A 22870-nucleotide genomic window follows, 5' to 3' on the forward strand; every position below is an offset into this window, starting at 1 on the left:
TTCCCTTTTCTCCGTTTGTGGGCCATCCCTTTCCTACTATGGTGTGCTTTATTCCTAACATTCAAAACCTGCAGTTTTTCTTCAGAAGACTGCCTGGGGACAACACACAGCACCTCCCCAGCACTGCACTTGCCCAGTCGCCCCACCATAATCTCAAAGGCAGGGAAGAAACCAGGTTGGACTTGCTGGGCAAAACCAGAAAAAGAATGTACTGGAATCCCTTCCGAGGACTTCGTGTATCGTACATTAATCCTTTACATGTCCCTGATGCATATATATATGTGTGTGTGTGTGTATATATGTGTGTATGTATATAGATATATATATATATATATATATTTTTTTTTTTTTTTGGAGACGGAGTCTCGCTCTGTCACCCAGGCTAGAGTGCAGTGGCGCCATCTCGGCTCACTGCAAGCTCCGCTTCTGGATTCATGCCATTCTCCTGCCTCAGTCTCCCCAATAGCTGGGACTACACGCGCCCGCCGCCACGCCCGGCTAATTTTGTTTTTGTAATTTTAGTAGAGACGAGATTTCACAGTGTTAGCCAGGATGGTCTCGATCTCCTGACCTCGTGATCCGCCCGCCTCGGCCTCCCAAAAGTGCTGGGACTACACGCGTGAATATTTTTAAAAAAGCAATTTCATGTACATTTTCTCAGGCACCACTCAAGCTGCCTGTCCAAAGGGCAGACGACCTCTCCTTTAGTCTTTCTCTTGAATATGCTCTTCAATTTCATTAATCTCTATTCATGAGTATAACAATATTGGAAAAATTGGACAGAGTAGCACTTGTTCCTGGCTTTGCAGACTAGAGATGCTTCTATTCCCTGTTGGCACACTCAGGATGAGGGCTAAGGGCAGCCCAAGAATTCAGCCTCTCTCTCTAAATGTCAACTGTTTTCAAGTAACGACAGGTCAGGGGTCCCATCTGTTCATTCTCCTCCACAGTGGCCCCACAATATCCGTCAGGTGTTTATGTATCCAAAGAGGAGGCTACTCACTCCATCTGGTAAACCAACATACTCATGATGTAGTGGAAAGAGCCCCGGAGTAGCACAGGGGGCTGCCTCAATACACACTTACTGAGCGTCTAACAGTGAATGAGTCAAGTCCTTCGCAGGCACTGGCAATGGGAAGATGACCAAAACAAACGGCTGAACCTTGCTTTCAAGGCCTTCATAAAGCACTGGAGATGACAAACACGGTCCGATACAAAGGGTCAGGTTCAGGACTCCAGTCACTATTATCAAAGAGCCACGGGAATACAAAGGAAGGATTTACTAGCGGGGGAAGTTCCTGGAGGGCATCACAAAGAGACCTCTGAGCTGGATCCGGAAGGACAGATGAGTTTAAGCTGAAAGTGGGGACGGTCGTTCCCGCTGGCGGGAACCGAAGGAGCCAAGGCAGCTTTGGGGCGGAGACCAGGTGGCACCCGCGTCGCTGCAAGGACACACAAGCTGTTGTAAGAGGGTCAACCTCTCCGGGCCTTGGCTCAGAAACCTGGGACGATTACACTCTAAAAGCGCTTGGAAAAACTGCAAAACTCGTACTGCTTTTCGCAAAAGCTACTACCGCGCCGCGAGCGCAGGAAGCCCTGCGAGGCGTCTGCGAGGACGCAAACGCCGCGAAACGAGTCCTCCACGCCTCCATCCCCGGCATAGTGAAGTGTAGTCCTCTGGCCCACAGCCGAAAGGAAAGACCCGGGTCGGGGAGGGCCCCTCCAGGGGCGGGCTCAGCCGGAGTCTGCCCGAGCTGCGCGCGGCCACGGTGGTTCCGCGGCCTGGCGCTAAGTGCCTCCCGCCGTCTCCCACTGCAGCCCCCACCGCCCCTCCGCAAGGCCCGGCGCCTCCCGCCACCTCCTCGGTTGCTGCGGCCGCTCCAGCTCCTCACAGCCGTTAAACCCAGGCCTATCCCGCGGTCGGTTCTCTTCGGCTCTCTTCGCCGTGACGAATCGGCGCCCGGCTAGGAAAGTATCCAAATTCGGGGAGTTTTGAGGAACCAATGGGGCCTGAAAAAAATCCCAGAGTGTGCTAAGCATCACCGCATCCTCACTAGAAGGTTTATTTTTTCCAAAGAGGGTCGGGTGGGGCCCGGAAAAAAAAAATTAAGAAGAGTGTGGAAAGTGCGAGTGCGGAAGCTCCGGACGCGAGGGGCGGGGCGTGCGCGGGACAAAGGGAAGCGAAGCCGGAGCTGCGGGCGCTTTTACTGCCCGCGGGTGAGTGTTTCCAAGTGGGCCGGACCGGGTCGGTGGGGGCAAGTCGTGGTGTCCCCGCTTGGCTGAACTCCGAGTTCCCGGGGGTTGCTGGGGTTCAGGCTTGGCCGTGGGGCCACAGCCGGGAGCCGGTTGCGGCCTCCTTGAGGCCTAGCAGAGCGAGGGTTGGAAGGGAGTCCCATCTGGGGCCCCCTCCTTGGAGGCAAGGCCGGTCACCCGAAATTGGTCAAAGCACCTGTGCATACCTTGTTTTAGGGGAGTTGCTAGTAAAGTACGTTCTCCGAGACAATGAGAGCGACCTCAGGAAGCCCGCGGGCGAGGCAAGTCCGTGGTTCTCACCCCCAGGAATAAGGTTCCCCCATTGGTTCAGGCAGCGACCTGAGGACTCAAGATGTGGCTTATGGAGACGAGCAGCGCTCTGAAATAGTTTGGCCTGGGTTTGAAACCCAACTCTGGCACTTCCTGGCTGCATATGGCTTCAGACAAGTTGTTTAGACTCTCCGAGACTCCCTTGTTTCATCTGTAAAATGGGGATAGCTGTACATATCAAGTACTTGTGACTGTTAAGCGAAATAGGGTCCTAAGCCTACCCCGTATAAAGTATTTCTTGAACAAATATTTATCGGGTATTTATTTTTATGCCAGGCACCAAGGATGGATCCAACGGTGGACAAATGTACAAGCCCACTCTTAAATTTTATGTTCTAGCAAAGGAGAACCCTAATTTTAAAGTATTAACAATGAAGTATAACGTACAAGGAGCTTATGGCAGTTGTCAGGGTCCCCTGCAGCGAGGCCTGCTGGATGTTGACAGCTCCCTTAATGTGAGCAGAAAGGAAATCTACACCAGAGTCAAAGGTTTCTGACTGTTCTTTGAAAGACTCAGGTTGGACCATTGAGAAAATGAACTGTTTCTTTCCACACCAGGACTCATTCCTTACGCTCCAGGGAATTTCCTTAAAATGAGTAATAGAAGTGAAAAATCGGATCTATTCCACATAACTTTGGATGCAAATACCTCCAATAGTCATAGAAGTTTATTTGCCTTCTTTCTAAAGATGAATTTTTGTCTTTTTGTACCTCACTATTTGTGATGTATGTTGATGTAAAGAACAAGCTCACATGGGCCTGATTATGTTGTGAGCTGGTAATACTAGGAAAAAATTTCCTAAGAATTGAGCTGGGTCCTGCCATGGTCCCTGTTTCCAAGTAGCATACAATCTAGCCATATTGACAAGTTAAAAAAACTTACAATAATATCATAGATCTGTGTAAACTGTATAGGAATACAGATGGGGAAGCAATTAATTCTGCCCAGGTAATGTATCAAGAAAGTTTCATTGAGAAGAAAAAATTTGAAATGGGCCGTGAAGGACGAGTAAGAATTTTTCAGGTAGACTCTCAAAATTTATTCCCAGCATTTATGAAGCTTTTTACCACTCTTAAGAGAATGTGAAGTTCATTGTCATACCAATTACCTTTTGCACTGCTTCCAGGAATAAAATGCTGCCAATTTTAATAAAAATTGTTATCCCAAAAACATAGTACAGTTGCTGATCAAGGAGCTGTCAGTATCTGGTAGGCCTTGTTGGGTTGGACTCTAATACATCACTTTGTATTCTCATCTTTGTATCAGTCCGATGAAATGTTTACATGGCGTCAGCAAAATGTTTTCCATACAAGAGGTAGCTTAGTATCCCAAGAAAAAACCTGAAAGTACATTTCTAAATATCCCCAGTACTTTATTTTAGTCATTTAATTCTAATCAACCAAATCTCCTATAAGAACTAGTTAAAATATGCAAAAGGCTTAATTACTAGGAATTAAGGTGAAGTAATTTTACTCAGAAATACCAATTAAATTACCCTATTCATTAGGAAAACATTCTCGTATGCTTGCTGAGTTTTGATTCTCTTTTTTTTTCCTTTTTTTTTTATTTTAGTGTCTCAGATTCATTCTTAAGGAACTGAGAACTTAATCTTCCAAAATGTCAAGTAAGTTTCAATTTTTATATTTATCAATCTATGTTAATAAGAGACTAATGCCCTAGCAAGTGGGAATTCCAAAATACTCTCATTTTTTTTTTCTTCAAAACAGGACCATTGGTAGTTTTGTTGCATAGTATTATATCTCAGTTGTTTACAAGAAGTTATTTATTTTCTTTCAAACAGAAAGACCATCTTATGCCCCACCTCCCACCCCAGCTCCTGCAACAGTAAGTTTTAATTTTCTTGTTAATGTAATAGCCAAGTCTGGCCTTGATACAAAAACCCAGATGTCTTCCAGTGACAGTCACTCAATCATCACAGCAACAGGATGAAATTCAGCTTAAAAGAAAAAAAAAAAAAAAAAAAAAAAAAAAAGCATTTCCTACTAAATAAAATAATTATTTGCATCTTTCCTTGAACCAACCCCAACATTTAAAGAAACAATACTGTAAAACTCCAACCTCCTATGCTCAGTTTGTTTTGTTTTTTTCTTTGCAAATGGGAAATAAGTGAAAGTTTTACCATTTCTTTCTTATTAATCTTCACTATTAAGAGTCTTTAAGTTGTTACTGAATGAATGCTCATTCTGGCTTTTTTGTTAAACCTAACCTTCAACTGGTTATGTTTTTCTCTCCTTTCTTGTCTCTCTATAAAATTGTCCTATTAAACGATAAAGCTTCTGAAACTATACTCATTGTAAGTATTTTCAAGCTGTTCAAGTAAAGATTTCGTTATCCATGGGTCAGATCTTGCTACTGAATCTTTTTCCACTCCATAAATTATATTTTATTGGTTTGGAAGTATGTATGTTTTGAGGTATTTAAAAAGTAGTTGTGAACATGTTTTTCACCCAGCAAGCTCTGGCCCAGCTTGGTCAGCATGTAAAATAATTTTCCAACCTACAAAACAGATTTAGCAGTAACTGTTCAGGTCTTGCTGAAATGGCTTCCTTGTTGGTTTTTTGGGAGGGGGGGTTTTGTTTGTTTTTTAAAAAACACTGTTAACATGACCAAATTCTACAAAATTAGTTATTTAATATTAATCCTTCCTTCCATACCCCCTACCACCTAAATTTCAGGCTAGTCTACTTTTTACTACTAATTAGGTCCTTGTGTAATTTTGTTTTCTCCGCTAGAAAACTATTCATATTTACTAACCCTCAGATGTATGTTTTAGTTACATTTATCGACAATTTGTTTTTCTTTAGTGAGATACTTTTAAAAAGAGATACTGTACCATATGTTCTCATTTCAATTTATATCATATACAGGCTCTAAAGTTAATTCCAGTAGACCGTAAAGTCCTGTGCTTGGTTTCTTTTCTTTCTTAAATCAAAGAACATTTGTTATGACCATCTCCATGGCATTCCGCTAGTGGCTATACAGGTGGAGCTGAACAATTGAGAGTCTGACCTCAAAGAGCTAACCATGTACTTCAGCTTTGGAAATGGTATAATTACAATGTTTTGCTTTCCATTTTTTTTTTTTTTAGTTCCCTTATTTTTATAACATTATTGCCTCATAATGTTGAACAGTGATTCTTATTATTTATGCAAACTTTGAAGGTGTCATTTTGACATAAATACTGCCTCTGACGATGTGTCATATCTTGAGGACAAACTTGATTTTTTGAGATTAAAATATTTCAAAAATGAAGTGTCCCCTTATAACTTACTATGCGTAAAAAGGATTTTTTTTGCCTTTAGTTATATTTTTGTGCCATTATAATTTCACATTAACACACAAAATATAGAAAACTAGGGATTAAAACATCCAACAGAATGGATACTAAATTAATTATTCTCCTTCCTTCTTTCCATTACTCCTACCACCACCACCATCACCACCACTACCAACACTATCACCACTATCACCTCCGCCACCCAAATGTACCACTCCAAGTAATATACACTTCTTTCATGCCTTTGATACTTCATCTGTGTTTTGCCTACTTAAATATGCTTAATTTGCGTCTTTTCTAACTGTATAGACTAGAAATTGATCAGCCGTTCTCTTTTCTCCTAAAGAGTATCAAATGTAATATCTGCTTAAATGTCTTTCTTTTGGGTACTAAGGATATGTGCAGCGGCATGTTTTAGGAAATTGTGTTTATTTTGTAACAGCTACAGCTTAGTTGGAATGTGTTAAGTGTATTTTACATTATACAATTAAGGACCGATATTGTTAATTGCATGTAAAAATGAAATTGTCACATATTTTGATTGAGCTTTACAAGGTAAAATACCCGAATTTTGGTCTCTCTCTACTATATTCTTTCTATACATTATGCCTTGGTTCTCATGAACATTGAGTGTCATTGTATTAGCCCCAAGGCCACTGCTATCTAAGAGCCCATTTGTGATTACATCAACACGTAATTCACAAAAACCAAGAGTTCTGTTGCTGAAATGAGCAGTTGTGTTTTGAAAGGGTGAGAGCTATCAGGAAAGTAGATGAAAAAAAATTCAAGTCTATCAACTAGAAAAGTAGTTCACATTGAGACTAAATGCAGAAATGTTTTCATGATTGACCTGTGGAAGATGGATCAAAGAAGAGATGGAAGAGAAATCCTATAAAAGAATGACCGGGTTAAAAAGATCAGATAGTACCCCAGAATGAAATCCATGCATTTCTTACAAGTCTTTGTTTTAAATCATGTATGTGACATCCATCAAATCCAGCATATGTTCTTTTCAATTGACAAATCCTGGCTTCCCGATTTGAGTCTCTTCTCATTTCTCACATTATATAAAATGATTTAAAACTGTCTTTGAAATCAGATCCATTTCTTGTTTTTGTTTTTAGTAGATGAATACATTGGTGGCATCCACATGTCAAATAAATTGTGTTTTGTTTTGCATGTAGTGTTTTCAGAGTTCTAGTTTATCACACTTTAAGCCTTCCTATCTCAGTCTTCATATATTGCTAAGTTGTTATATCCTGTTGTTGACCATAAAGTAAATCCTGAATGTTTTAAACACTTCAGTGTATTGCTTTCCTCCAGAAACACAACACACATTCACAGTCACACAAACACCCCCAGTCCCTGCAAAAAAGAAAGAGAGAAACAACCAAAAGACACTGCAGACAGGTTTCTCAATGAAAGAAAAATATTTAATTTCCTCAGTGGAAAAAAAGAACAATTACAACACATCATTGCTTGTTTAAATTCAGGTTGCTTTTGCATGCCATATGCAGATCATTTTTCATTTCTGTGTTTTCCTCGTTTGAGCTCATTTCTCATTCGTGTTTTTGTCTCATTTGTTTCCATCAGCAAATGCCCAGCACACCAGGGTTTGTGGGATACAATCCATACAGTCATCTCGCCTACAACAACTACAGGCTGGGAGGGAACCCGGGCACCAACAGCCGGGTCACGGTAGGAGAATCAACTATTACAGCATCCGGCAAACAACTGGAATTGACCAGAAATGCCTTCAGAATTAGGTCTTTTTGAATCATAAGCACAGCCATTTAAAAAAATTTTTTTAACCTAGCTTTTTGACTATTTTCAACATTCATTGTAGCATCTCACACTGAAAAAATAAATAGTGAGATCTGGAATGTATATGGAAGAAAAGAAAAATCCATTCTGTTTGGTGGTTGGTAGGGATAAAGCCTTGAGCACTTGATGCTTATACTGTATGTAAACAAACAGAATTTCTTCTGGTAAAAATACCCTTTTTGGCATAAAGAGTATTTTTCGTTTTTATAAGGTGATTGGCATTAGTCTCAAGGATTCAGTTTCTAGTAAAGGCTGGGCTTTCAGACCTGGCTTTTTCAGGGCTGGAATGCTTTTGGCTGATATACCATTTTGAATCCCTACCCATAGTTATTTGTCTTTTGGATTTAATAGTTGACCTTCTAACTGAGACTCATTGCTCTACAGTGAAAAAGAGAAAAACGTTTTAATGTCACCTGAAAGAAATGCAGAATGAAGATTGAATGAAATTAATTTGAAGTATCAAACTAAATACGTACAACGAGAAGTGCATTTCTAATCCTTAGTATAAGAGATATGATTTCTGAAACTTAGGATGTTTCATTTAAATGATCAGCCTAAGATTTCAAAATTGGATGATACACTTCAAAGCTTTTAGTTTAGAATCATCTTAAATTTCATTCAAAAAAGTTTAAGTGCCAAAAAAGCCAATAATTATAAAAATGACTTACTAAAGATAAAAAATCCAAAAGTCAAATACTACATGGAATGTAGTGTTGCTGAGAATTTATATAACCCAGAATGGCTGTAAAGTTTTTAATACCTGGTTTTTGTTTGCTGTATTCATAAATAACAAGTGCCTTCTATTAATGTAACTTCAAAAAAGCCCTCTCACCCTGTAGTCAAGCTAGAAATGAAAGTTTGTAGCTATCAAATGAATGTCTATCTTGATAAGCATATTGCTTAGCTTGATAGGTTTTGTTTGTCTAAATTTTTCATTGTTTCTGCATAATTTGTACTTCATAAGCATATCAAGTTTTATGTGCCATGCATATTTCATGGTATCTGAAAAGAATTCTGACAAAGTGTGTGTATGTATGCATTTCACAATGCATACAATTTTTATGTGCATCAATACATGTTTTTCCCTGGCCTAAATGTGTTGTTTCACAAGTGTAATGGGTGGCAAGGTTTGCAGATGATAAAGAACATTTTAATTTAATGAACAGAATCAATCTTGGATCTTCATGTTAATGCAGAAATTTTTTCACGGGCAGTAAACAAGAATGATTGCATTTAATAGCTCTATACAGTCACCTCTTGATTATCTATGTTAATGGAATACAAATGGTAACTATAATATTACAATAATTTGTCTTTTGGTTTTGTGTAAGCATTTTGTTCTTAACTTGGATGTAGCTGTGGAGGATTCTCTGTTAAAAATGTGAGATTGTTCGATGGAGACTAGGAAGAGAAAGTGCACTCCCTATCTGAAATCACTCATCTGTTTCTTCTCATTCCTTCTTGGCGAATGTTAAGAACTGAGCATTTGGCGTGGACACTAGCTACATGGTAGATGAAGTGTAGAGAGGTGCGGGGCATGGAAAATTTGGTGTTTTGGTCCTTTGTGGAGATTTACTTTGTATTATTGTCCTCTTAACACCAGGTTGAAGTGTAATCAAACTGCTATATGAAGAAGGGCCTAGAAAATGTGGAGGTTTTACACTACTTGCCCTGTTTTCTGTATCTAGTTTAGGCTGTTAGGACTCAGTGGCTCTGATTTTGACCATAATAAAAGCATTTCAATTTTAATAAAAGCATTGTGACCCTAGATGCATTACTTTTAGGGGTGAGGAGAAGCTCCCGTTTGGTATTATTGTGTGCATATTGCGTTAGTGGTTTTCAAGGAATGAGTCTGTGAAGCCCTGTCCAGTAGCTCCTGGTAGGCTGTAGAGAACATTGGGTTTCCCTGGTGACTCCGGTATACTTGGATAGTTCTCAGACAGTAAATACTTTATATAGCATGTCAAGACCTTTTGGAGTGCTTATGATAGCTACAAGATGGAATTCATTCCTAGTCAGTTCTTCATTCAGATGATGATTAGCATTCTCTTAAGTACAGGTGTGAAAACACATTGAGACAAAAATGTCTTTAAAAACAGCCTGTTTCTGTACATTAATAGAAATTCTGTCCCAGAATAAAGCTCTTAAATAAGTTCCTGCTAGAGAAACAGCTGAGAATTACAAAAGAAACAACAACAAAAAACTGAGTAGCCAAGATAAATTTCACAAAATCGTGAATTTTATTCATAGGCAATTTCCTAAGACCTTGCTCTTCTGTAAGCCCAGTTCTACCCACCTCTCCGTTGGAAATTGAAAGCAGAAAATTGAAGAGTTGCTGCTAGAGGTGGATTTCCTGATAGTAGCAAGGAAAGAAACAGTTCAAAAATGGAAACACATTCTCCAAAAGCATAGCCATAGGCCACTGAAGGAGCCAACAACAGATTTTCGCATTTCACACACCCGACAGAGGGTTACAGCACAGCAAAACAGTGGTTGTTTCCAATTGAATCTTATCCAGAAAGGGTCTAAAGTATGTTCAACTTTTTTTTACAGAAATGTTTAAGACATTGTAGAAAGATGTCTGTCTGAGACATTGAATAAATTGGAGGTGTGTAATGATATAAATCTTTACTATCCTGCAAATCATCTGGAATTTTAACTTTATTATTGTTTTGGGGTGTTTTTTTAGTTTGGGTTTTTTGTTGTAAGTTGACTGGTCTCAATATATAGATGATATGTGTACCTTTCTTTGGGAGAAAGAAGGAAAAATAGCAAATCCATTAATGTAAATGTGATTCTTTGAAAAATATCAAAGCAAATACTACTATGTTTTTAAAGTGTTTTAATTCATACTTAAAGCTCGAAAGCATAGGCATTTTGGAATTCTTTACCTCTTTAATTTCAAAAAAATTTTGACAGTAGTCTTAACCACCTCAGTTATGGGCATAATTCCAACCTTATTTGTAACCCATTTCATGGAATTCTGAAGGTTTGTGTTGGTTATGAGTTGGAAATGCTTTCTAATAACTATGTGTGAAGAAGCAGACTTTTGTGTGTCTGTTCCTCTGAATCCGTAAGGTTAGTCTTATAGGAATTCCCTTTCCCCTTAAAAGAACTTGTACAAACCCTGATACAGGTTTCCCTTTATTGGCTGCTACCCCACCACTTTTGATAGTTTCCATGCCCCCTGGCCATCTCACTCTCTTACCCACTGCTGGCCAAAAACAGTGTCTGTCTACCTGGGCACTAGCATGAGGTGTAGTAAGAATGCATGGAAGGAATGGAAAGAGAGGAAATACTGCTTCCAAGGCGAAATTCTTTCTAATAACTTCATATATGAAGAAGTAGAGTTACAGGGATGGAGAGAGACCCTTGTAGGAAGAGGAAACATTTCTTGATCATAGTGGAAAAGGACACAAACATGCTAATCCCTGAGCCCTCAAATGAAAAATAAGGTTATGATTGGGGTCCCAGCCCAGAGTGGAGGAGTATCTCTGGGGTTTTATCATAGCAACAACAGAAGGGGAAGCGAACAAAATGTTACTTTAGTTTTCTTATAAGGATTTGCCAATCCTGTCTTTTGATAATTAGAATAAAGCCAGCACTTCATTTCTCCAGCCTAGCAGGGAGAGTCAATATCAGAGGAGATCTCCTGAAAATTTGCAAATTGTCTGAAATAGCAATGATTTTTCTTATTCTGGGTCTTTAATCAAATGCAGTCATGTATATTAAGAGGAGACTAAAAAGTTCAGAAATAAATACTTTTAGATGGGTGTTATCTGGGTGGTCTACCAGAAGCTGTCTGAAATCTCACCTAGACTTTAGACCACAAAAAAAACTGATCACTTTATCTTTCTCTTTCCTTCTTTTTTTATTTTTTCTCTCACCTATTTTTGCTTTACCTTTTTAAAAAATATTTTTCAGTCTTCCCTCCCCCTCCTTTTCTTCTGTCTCTCTTTTCCTGCACATCACATCTTTCCTTTTCCTCTGTCTTTCCCATAAAACCAAACATTTTTAATGGAATGGAACTTCTTGGTACAACACCTCAAAAATAACAATCAGGCCCCATATCTGCCACTTCTCTGTTCTGGCTAAACTTGTTTGCTTTTACACTGTGATTAGGACTAAGGACACAAAAAGGTGTGACTTTCATTCACACTTCTCCTTCTTTACAAGAAAACCACTAGGTAACAGACAGAACCTTAAGAGAAATAAAATCTCTAGCCTGGCAAAGGAGGTAAAGTGGTTTGTTATTTCACTAATTGTTTTTGAACCTGAGAAGTTGTTTTTGTGGTGATATTGGGAGTACATTCCTGACATAGTGCTAATAGGTTAAGGCCCCTGTAGACAGTGTGAGAATGGTAAGTGTTAAGGGTTCAGATCCTGCTGCAGATAATCAAGTGTTGACTGTATGTGTAATGGTAATTGAGCAGAATAAGAGGGTGCCAGGTAATGTCCTGAATGTGAGACGGTTGATATATAACCATATATTTTCAATGTATGGGTTACTATGTAATATTTTATTTGTTCCTGCAGCCAGGTTGTCAAAGCATTGGCAATAAACTGCTAAGTAAAACATTTAAAAAGTTTGTGCTTAAAGTCATTTTCTTTTGAACATTTCTGAATTTGCAGTGATAGCTATTTTCAGTGGAGAAAATATTTGGACGAGTAGAAGAAAGGCGCATTAGAATTTTTTAAGGGACTCTCTTTTCAGTTTGCCGGTGAACTCCTTACAGTTGAATAATGAATGTATTTAACTCTTTTGTAGGCATCCTCTGGTATTACGATTCCAAAACCCCCAAAGCCACCAGATAAGCCGCTGATGCCCTACATGAGGTACAGCAGAAAGGTAGGCGCTTAGGACCTGGAAAGGAGTGAGGACACTGTCTTTGCTGCTTCTTTCTTTGCATCCAATTTTAGATTGGCTTAGCCAGCTTTTCTGTGCATATTCAGAGGAAAGGACCAAAAAAAATACAGTTTTTAAGGCAATTAGTTCTGATTTCAGAATTCCAGAACTAAAATCCAACAAGAGGAGCATGATTAAATAAACTGTTAAAACCCTTAAGATAGAATGTTCTGTGGCCATTAAAGTCATGTCTTTTGGAGAATATTTAATGACATGAGGAAAATATTAAGTGAAGGAGGACTACAAGACTACATGAATTAATATCTCATTTTTATAAAAATAATGGCAACCACATGTTAGTTTGAAGGGGGGAAACACAGAAGACAGTGGTTATCTCTAAGCAGTAAGCTTATGGTAGTTTTTATTTTCTTTTCCTCAAGTTTTCCTTTTTTTTTTTTTTTTTTTTGGTGATGAACTTACATTACTCTTAAAATTTTAAAAATAGCCAATATCTTTATTAAAAGGCAGAGCATTATAACCATTACCTAGAAATTTTAAACCTTTTGATCTTGACTATTACATTGGTTTTTGATAATATGATGTATTGTGTTATGCAAATTAAGCACTTCTAAATTCACGTGAACTTTTAGTGACATAGACTGTGTTATTGAAGTAATTCATCTTAAGTGTCTGTAGTGATTGGAGATATTCTTGCATATCACATTGAAGTATTTATAAGTGAGTGACATGATGTCTGAGATCTATCTTAAAATAATCCAGTAGGGCAAAGATAACCTGAGGTTGGTCAGTCGTTGATCATTGTTGAAGTAGGCTGATGAGTACATAGAAATTTGATACTGTTTTCTCTGCTTTTTATGTTCAAAAGTTTCCATATTAAAAAGTATTTTTAAAGGTCTATACATTTAGACATCAGTATTAACATTTCATCTGTTTTCTTTTTAAGGTCTGGGACCAAGTAAAGGCTTCCAACCCTGACCTAAAGTTGTGGGAGATTGGCAAGATTATTGGTGGCATGTGGCGAGATCTCACTGATGAAGAAAAACAAGAATATTTAAACGAATACGAAGCAGAAAAGGTAGGATAGGGGCTCACAGTGGGATAGATAATGTGTAAAGTACATAAACATTGGCTTACTATTTATAAAAGAAACATAAGATTTGGTCAGAAGGCTGATGCTGTACTGAGGCTCTGTCTACCTGAGTCAAGTCAACTTCTCAAGGCCTCAGATTTCTTGTCTGTAAAAAGGAGATAATTATCCGAACACCCTGTTTACATCATATCTTTTGATATTCAAATGAGATAACATAAGTCTGCATTATAACCTGCAAAATGTTAATTATAAAACCAAAAAACATTTGAATTTCAGATAGAGTACAATGAATCTATGAAGGCCTATCATAACTCCCCCGCGTACCTTGCTTACATAAATGCAAAAAGTCGTGCAGAAGCTGCTTTAGAGGAAGAAAGTCGACAGAGACAGTCTCGCATGGAGAAAGGGGAACCGTACATGAGCATTCAGCCTGCGGAAGATCCAGATGGTAAAAGAAAAAAAGTGGGGTTTTGTTTATGCTTTCTCTGAGAGTTAGGATATAAGTAATCTCTTAGGTGTGTTTTATTTCTTATCCTAAATGGAAAAGAAAGCACAATTTATGTGTCATCTCAGTATTTTGGTTATATTGAGTAAGATTTGTATGTGAATTTCCCACAAGAAAAAGAAATATCCTTTTGAGTGCAGAAACTGGCAAAAATTATTTATTGTTTATCAAAATCTTTGTACTCAAAATTCATGAAAGGTTTTTAAATCACAATCAGGATTTTGCCTCATCTGCTTTTACAAAGCTAAATGCATTCTAGTTATATCCTGTTTTCTTACTGGTTCACTAAATTCGCTGAATTAAAGGCTCTTAAGGGAGAAGCTAATGAGTATGTGGAAGCATTATGAAGTTTCCTTTCCATTTAATTCAGAAATCCAATAAGAATGTATAAATATAGCGCATGCTACTGTTTGTATGGGTGTACATGAGGGTACACCCATACAAATTTTATACATGCACACAAATAGCAGAGCTTCCTAATTGCCATTCTGTATGAGTAGTTAGCAGGTGTGCTGATTGTTCTGGTCTTGTGCAGCCAGGCAGGGTCTGAAGCTGCAAGGAGACCCAGAGATAGCCACTTGCAGTGTGAACACACTCAACCACATATCTAATGTGCTGTATAAATACTAATAGTTTCTCTGTGTACTGCTATGATATGCAAAAGGTTAGAAGCTCTAGCTACAAGTGACAAAAACAGCAGGAAAATGATTTAGGATCCCATCTTAAAGTTGCAGTAACAAAGAGGAAGGCTATAAGAACTTTAAAGACAGAATCAATGAGGGAGGAAGCAATAATAGCACCTGAAGACAAGAATAAGTTGATAAAAGTGGGGAAAAACAGAAATCATTTTTTTAAAATAATGGACTGGAATATTGTCAAATGTTCTCATAAATACAGACAGTGGAATGTAACACTATAGAGAATAGAATATGGAATAGAAACAGTATTGAGTGTTAAGCAGAATCAGCAGTGCTAAAGACACACTAGCATTCTCACACTTTAATTACTCAAATGGGATGATTAATGCAAGAGAAACATACAGAAGTGAAAAACAGAAGATGATCCAGGCTACAGATATTGGGAGGATGGGGGTCAGTACAAGAGGAAACAAAGGCTAGCAACATAAGTAGAAAATAACTAAAGCTTTCATTAACACCATGAACATTGAGAAGGACTGAAGAGATTCACTCAGAAACAGTCTCAAACTTGGGCCTATTATGTTTTTAACTTTAAGGGTGGGTCTTAAAGTTGCTAGTAAGTAAGTTCAGGTAGTAATTAAGATGCCAGTATGAGAATGTCTTTAGCATGCCAGTATGAAAATGATTAGAAAGAGGAAGACTTGGGAGGTGGAAATGTATGTCAAATGTACATAAGAGAAAGGTGGCATCTGCATGAAATGCAGCAGCTACTGTCTTCTTTAACAGAGGACTGTCAAAAGATAGACATGACCAGGCGCCATGGCTCACGCCTGTAATCCCAATACTTTTGGAAACTAAAGCAGGAGGATCGCTTGTGGCCAAGAGTTTGAGACCAGCCTGGGCAACACAGCAAGACTCTATCTCTACAGAATACTTAAAAATTAGCTGGGCATGGTGGCTTGTGCCTGTAGTCCCAGCTGCTCCAACTGAGGCTGAGGTGGGAGGATCAATTGAGCCCAGGAGTTCGAGACTGCAGTGAGCTATGATCATGCCACTGCCCTCCATCCTGGATGACAGAGCAATACCCAGTCTCAAAAAAAAAAAAAAAAAAAGAGGGCATGTGCAATTATCCACACAAAACAATGAAGGCTTTTGTTCAGTGAGAGCCTCTTCATGGGATAAATAGCTGTTCAATTAGATCATAATTAGAAAAGCCATTCCCCAAAAAAAGGAAGCAGATGACTTAATGCAAGGAAGAACAAGCCCAAATTCTTAGACCTTATTACCCCATCTGTGGTCAACACTGGGGCCATATAAATGAAAGAAGAAAATAAAAAATAACAACAAAAACAGATAACTTAGAGGTAGCACAGATATACCATATATAACCCTAAAGGTGAAAAACTCTTAAAAGTAGAAAGGTTACAGTTTTTAAAAAACTGTATCTTACCTAATAGTTTTAATTTCAGAAGTTTATTTCCTAAAGAAATTACTCAAAAGGAAACAAAAGTAATTTTTTTAACTGTTTACAAAAACAACAGTTTTTAGCTGTAGTATTTATGATAATGAGAATTTTAGGAACTACTTAAGTGCGAGACAATAAGAGAGGTGCTAAACTGACATAGGAGCACCACAAAGGCCTCTAACAGGGTTCCCTCTGTAACAGGCTTCCCTCTGTAACAGGCTTCCCTCTGTAACAGGCTTCCCTCTGTAACAGGCTTCCCTCTGTAACAGGCTTCCCTCTGTAACAGGCTTCCCTCTGTAACAGGCTTCCCTCTGTAACAGGCTTCCCTCTGTAACAGGCTTCCGTCTGTAACAGGCTTCCGTCTGTAACAGGGTTTCCTCTGTAACAGGCTTCCCTCTGTAACAGGCTTCCGTCTGTAACAGGCTTCCGTCTGTAACAGGGTTTCCTCTGTAACAGGCTTCCCTCTGTAACAGGCTTTCCTCTGTAACAGGGTTTCCTCTGTAACAGGGTTTCCTCTGTAACAAGGTTTGCTCAAGTATGGTTCCTCCCTGTCTGGTGGGACACTGAGGTGATTAAGTGGGTCAAAAAGGAGCATTTGTTTTAGTATGTATTGCTACAGAGAAAGCTTTTTTTTTTCTCAATGAGTTAGTTTAAAGAAAAATATTAAGTAAACAGTAGTACAGGCTGTTAGTAGATATATGAAAAACTATGAAGGCGATAGAGCAAAGACTGAAATTAAGGAAACACTAGATACCTATTAAAAATAAGTGTATAGGATGTGCGCAGTGGCTCACACCTGTAATCCCAGCACTTTGAGAGGCCAGGATGGGCGTATCACGTGAGGTCAGGAGTTCAAGACCGCCCTGGCCAACATGGTGAAATCCTATCTCTACTAAAAATACAGAAATTGGCTAGGCGTGGTGTCATGTGCTTGTAATTCCAGCCACTTGGGAGGCTGAGGCACAAGAATCGGTTGAACCCGGGAGGTGGAGGTTGCAGTGAGCCGAGATTGGGCCACTGCACTCCAGCCTAGGTAACGGAGTGAGATTCTGTCTCAAAACAAAATGAAACAGAAGCATATAAACCAGACCCGTACAGCTGGCTAAGTGTAAACTGACAAAAATTAAATTTGGAATCAAAACATTTATTTTTCTTCTATAAAATTCCTTGAGGGCCTGGGAAACTGAATATTGTTAGAGATGATGTTTCCTCTGCTGTGATAATTTTACAAATTGGCATTTTCATAAAGTCACTGCCCAGTTCATATGTTGTTCGTTAGTTGTTACATGCCTTAAGTCACTACCAAAAAAGTGAAACATTGGGCAGAATTTCAATTACTGCCATCACATGCAGCCTTCACATTGATTCCAAAGCCAGAAGACATGTTGTATCTCATTTATGTTTTAGCCAAAGCCTTCTCAGACACACATCATCACTTAAAGACTGTGAGATAAATTAGTACCTTGGCCAGTGAACACATTACGTCCTCTGTATGGTTTTTATCAAGTAACTGCCCAGTGCTCCCATGACGCTGGTCAGGTCCCTTTGTTAGGCCAGCAAGGGCCATAGTTCTTTGATAATTAAGTGTTAACATGTTACACTCCTTTTTATGGTTACTGGTGACCTACTTTGCAGAACAATTTGTTCATTCCAGATTATGATGATGGCTTTTCAATGAAGCATACAGCCACCGCCCGTTTCCAGAGAAACCACCGCCTCATCAGTGAAATTCTTAGTGAGAGTGTGGTGCCAGACGTTCGGTCAGTTGTCACAACAGCTAGAATGCAGGTCCTCAAACGGCAGGTCCAGTCCTTAATGGTTCATCAGGTAAAGTCATAAAACATTCATTTCAATAAAATGGGCCTATACCACAAATCCCAGCTGACATGATTCCTACACCATGCCTAAATGTAGCTGTTAAATATGTCAATCTAAACTGTTCCTGATTTGGAGAAGAGGTTTAAGGAAGTGGACCTTTCCCAAATGTTTAGCAAGTTTGTCATTAAAAACTATAATATAGAACCTTGTAATGGAAGGTATATTTGTTAAGAAATACATGTGAACTTAAGAATTTTGAGGCGTCCTATCAGTCTTTACTGCTCTGCTAAATACTTTTTCCAAAGGAATTGCTCAGGCCTGAAACAGTATTCTTTAACATTTACCTATTGATCATAATCATTTCTTTGTGCTGCATTTTGTATTTTTTAAATCTTAGCTAGACTCATGGAATAAATGATCTAAAGTTCAAAACATTATTTGGTACACTGTTTGAAAGTATGAACCATTAAAACAGGAGACATAATTGTGAAGCCTGATCCTGTCTTGCAGCGAAAACTAGAAGCTGAACTTCTTCAAATAGAGGAACGACACCAGGAGAAGAAGAGGAAATTCCTGGAAAGCACAGATTCATTTAACAATGAACTTAAAAGGGTATCTGTTTAATATGTTAACTATACTTTTATCACCATACCTGTTACTTTATTTTTCCTCATTCTTTTTTCCAAAATAGTGTTTTTATTGAATGTTGTTCACTTTGAAACAGGGCTAACTTTACTATATAACCTGCAAGATCTTTTTTTAATATAAAATTATTCCCATTCTCTTGACAAAATTGCAATAAATTTGAAATATCATGAAGTATATGCATATCTACTAGGCCTATAAATGCTAGAGCCCTCTGATATTTTAAACTCCCATACAGTCATTAACTACTTTCATTTTATTGTGATTTATTCATCAGATGTCTTCATTAAATGTAATTTATAGTTTGCACTTTGCATTCAGACAAGGAAATCTAGTTGGTAGCCCAGAATGTAAAATGGAAGCCTTATGTATACCCCAGAATTTTCACTATTTTGCCTCACCAGCTACTCTGAAATATCCCGTATTATATGACTGCTAGAGCAGTTTTCATTTCTTGTAGACCCAAGAGTTTCAGAGAAGACCTAGAACCACATTTTTTTGCGCACATACACAGACACACAGGTGTATAGATATATATATAGTTTATAGGCAAGGAAACCAACTTTTGAAAGAATATATCTGGCTCACAAATTATAAGGAAAAAACATTACCGAGTTCTGTTTTTTTCTGACTAGTTGTGCGGTCTGAAAGTAGAAGTGGATATGGAGAAAATTGCAGCTGAGATTGCACAGGCAGAGGAACAGGCCCGCAAAAGGCAGGAGGAAAGGGAGAAGGAGGCCGCAGAGCAAGCTGAGCGCAGTCAGAGCAGCATCGTTCCTGAGGAAGAACAAGCAGCCAACAAAGGCGAGGAGAAGAAAGACGATGAGAACATTCCAATGGAGACAGGTAACACACTAGCAACAAACGCAAAGGAAGTGCTAAGACTTTGTATGGCTGTCTTTAATTTAGGTTTTCCTTTCTAAGTGCAGGTATTCTGGTACCTGCCACTGAGGGTGATTCCGAGTACTAGATTTGACATGATACTGACATTCAAAATTTTAACCTTTAATGCTTACATTATTTATCAAGATGTGGTTATTACTGTTAAGATTAATTGTCTTTGGTGTCCTAGGACAGCATTCTGCAAAGTAATACCTGTAAGGCAATCCTGCCCATCACTTGTTTTTGTAAATAAAACTGGAACACAGCCACACTTGTTTGTTTACATACTGTCTGTGGCTGCTTTGGGGCTACAACAGTATAGTTGAGTAGTTACAGCAAAAACTGCCTGACCTGCGAACTCTGAAATATTTTCTGTCTGGCTCTTTACAGAAAAAAATTGCCAGCTCTGTCCTAGAAAAACCCTTACTTCTAGGTATACTGATTTTCCTGATTAAAAGCATCCCTCAAGGTAAAAAAATAAAATTAAAAATAACTTGTATAAATAAAACTTACATAAAGTACTGATTACATTGATCATCACTTGTAATTTTGAGATCACCTTACCTCATAGCACTGTTTTGACACTGCCTAGTACACTGTGTAAACAGGACTAAGCTAAAAGTAGTTATGGAAAACAAAACCAAAGGCTTCCTGGAGCATCGTTGCAAGAAGTGGGAGGAACAGTAGTGATACTTGGTTCTCAAATGGCAACCTCCGAGTGCCATACTTTGTACTCAAATGACAGCCATCTGGAAAACATGAATGGAATATAGATATCTTTACCAGGTATTTCTGCAAAATTTAATCCAGCAGATTAACATTTTAAATAGTCATATTTTAAGTTTCACTATCTGAGTCTCTTTCTGTTTTATATGAACGTGAATTCATTCATCTTAATGAATTTGGAGCATGAGCACATTTTTGTGGTTAAAACAAAAGCTTGAAAATTAAAATACTGATTTTTGCTAATTTTACAACTAGATGAACACTTAGTCCTTTGCCTCTGTTTTGGCATCTATGAATGGGGCATGTCTTATGCTTAAGGTTTGCAGGTCTTTACTCAGGTTCTGTCCTCCTAGTTCAAGGAAAAAACCTGAAGAAAATTGTTTGAGACTATTAGAGCTAAAACCTCAGGCTTTTAATTTCTTACAGGAAACAGCCCAGCATGACTTTAAACAAAGTGTCTAAAAGGTCAACCTTGTATTATTTCTACAACTGCTTTCTCCTTGTTTAATCCATAACACTACAGACTAACTCTCATTCACTGTCCAGTAGAAATAAAATGCAAGTCACATGTGAAATTTTACACTTTCTACTAGTAACATATTTTTAAAAGTTAAGCCAAACAAGTGTTTTAACAGTATGTTTTATTCAACATATCTTAAATAAAATTATTTCAACACAGAAGGAACATTTTTAAAATCCGCTTTCCTTTTTTTAAATAGTCTTCAAATCCAATGTATATTTTATACTTTTATACACATCTCAAGTCAGAAGCTAAATTTTCATCAGAAGTATTTGATCTGCATTTATTTAATAAATTTCATTAATTTACAGCTAAAAAGTAGATTTTTCATACACAAATTGTTCCAACATTCTTAAAAGTTCTTTAGTCACACTGGCTCATTTCAGGGGTTTAATAACCACATGTGGCTAGTGGCTACCATACTGGACAGCACAGCTGTATACTGTCAGCTTAACTAGAGTAGAATTTCATCTTGGAACTGACAGTGACAGATGTGTGATTACAGAGGAGACACACCTTGAAGAAACGACAGAGAGCCAACAGAACGGTGAAGAAGGCACGTCTACTCCTGAGGACAAGGAGAGTGGGCAGGAGGGAGTCGACAGTATGGCAGAGGAAGGAACCAGTGATAGTAACACTGGCTCGGAGAGCAACAGTGCAACAGTGGAGGAGCCACCAACAGATCCCATACCAGAAGATGAGAAAAAAGAATAAATGTTGCCTTGTTTTATGTGTTCTAAATACTTTTTTAAATGAAAAAATGTTTTTTGGTTTTAATGGTGTTATGTGGTTTGTGTATTAATTTTTTTCTTGTCCATATCACACCACCAAAGGCTTTTGGACCATTTAGCATCATGAGCCTACTGGCACAGTCAGTCACCTTTCTTAAGTGTTGTGAAGATGGCTCTTTTCTTTGGATCTTGTTTCTAGCCCTCAACTGCTGAAAGCCTCAGAATTTAGGTTAATTGAGAAAACACCCACCTCTTTTAGAGAATTATCCTTTGATGCTGCAGAATCTACTCTTACAATGCCTTCCTACAGCTCACTGGGGTGCTTACCAAAGCCATAGCTTTAAACCTTCCCAATCCCCATCAACAGCTTCCTGAAAGTTTCCTCTCTTGTTTACTTCTGCAAAGGGTAGCTTCTTAAAAACGTGATCATGTATGAGTAAGTATTTGTTCACTTACCCTTTTTTACTTTTAATCAATGTCAGATACCAAGAGTTGTGTTAAGAAGTTGAGTGTAGCCTGCAACTACGCGTGGATCTTACTGATCCAGAAATAGTCCCCATAGTTAGAGTAGTTACTTATGAAATGGTCATTAAAGTGAACACAGCACATATACATTATCTGTACTGCTTTTTGTTATGATTAATATTGGGTATGTTCTGGTAAATCCATCCTTATTGTATAGAAAGAAAATTACTTTTTTACCAGGTTTTCCAAAGACAGAATAGATCACAAAGCTCAAGGAATTTAATATTCTTGTAATGGACTAGATAATTCAAACTGATTAGCCCATTTCTGAAGAAAAACAGCTGGGAATTAAGTTAATCCACTTGAAATTGTTTTACAATAATCAGAACATTCGAAACCTCAAGGCTCAGGATCCCATAGATCAGAGCCCACCTTTTTGATAAACTCTTAAAGTCTTGGAGACTAGAAGCAAGACAGTTTGTGACACATATGCTTCCCAAAAACTAGAATAGATTTTTACTGAATAGTGGTATATCTGATGGTATATGTTTCTTAAAGGTCCAAATGTAATAAAAAAAAAAAAAAATGAAGAAAAAGGTCTCAGTGTTTTTAATGTACTACGTAGTTGTATGCAAGACAGGCATCCAGTTTTTTTCTGTAATGCAGTGACAGTGTGGAATGACCACTCAGCCATTATGAATTTGTGTACTCAGGGCCCTTGTCTCACCCAAGTGTCTCAATAAACTGCTGCAATAGTTTATTTGTACAAGACACTTGTGAAAATCACTTTTCTTACATTATAGTCAATGTCA

General features: G+C 38.3%; 1 protein-coding gene across 4 annotated transcripts; it reads left to right on the plus strand.

The window, feature by feature from the left end:
* Window positions 1-1446: 1446 nt before the first annotated feature.
* On the plus strand, window positions 1447-22654 carry SMARCE1 (SWI/SNF related BAF chromatin remodeling complex subunit E1). 4 transcript variants are annotated; one of them, XM_037993718.2, is made up of 12 exons: window positions 1447-2217; window positions 4157-4208; window positions 4386-4429; window positions 7476-7580; window positions 12475-12555; window positions 13517-13648; window positions 13940-14111; window positions 17926-18098; window positions 18600-18701; window positions 19370-19580; window positions 20007-20085; window positions 21368-22654. In XM_037993718.2, the coding sequence occupies exons 2-11, from the start codon at window positions 4202-4204 to the stop codon at window positions 20069-20071; spliced, it is 1092 nt and encodes a 363-aa protein (XP_037849646.1). In that variant the 5' UTR covers window positions 1447-2217; window positions 4157-4201; the 3' UTR covers window positions 20072-20085; window positions 21368-22654. The 4 variants fall into 4 exon arrangements, with proteins under 4 accessions (XP_037849646.1, XP_008010971.1, XP_072861430.1 ...); XM_008012780.3 differs by lacking the exon at window positions 20007-20085 and having other exon boundaries at window positions 1448-2217; XM_073005329.1 differs by lacking the exon at window positions 7476-7580 and having other exon boundaries at window positions 1451-2217.
* Window positions 22655-22870: the final 216 nt, after the last annotated feature.

The sequence above is a fragment of the Chlorocebus sabaeus genome, chromosome 16, assembly GCF_047675955.1.
Source record: "Chlorocebus sabaeus isolate Y175 chromosome 16, mChlSab1.0.hap1, whole genome shotgun sequence".
Classification (NCBI taxonomy): Eukaryota; Metazoa; Chordata; class Mammalia; order Primates; family Cercopithecidae; genus Chlorocebus; species Chlorocebus sabaeus.

Coding starts and splice junctions, on each gene's coding strand:
- SMARCE1 (XM_008012780.3), top strand. Junction 18,702..19,369: donor TTAACAATGAACTTAAAAGG/GTATCTGTTTAA, acceptor TTTTCTGACTAG/TTGTGCGGTCTGAAAGTAGA. Junction 19,581..21,367: donor GAACATTCCAATGGAGACAG/GTAACACACTAG, acceptor GTGTGATTACAG/AGGAGACACACCTTGAAGAA.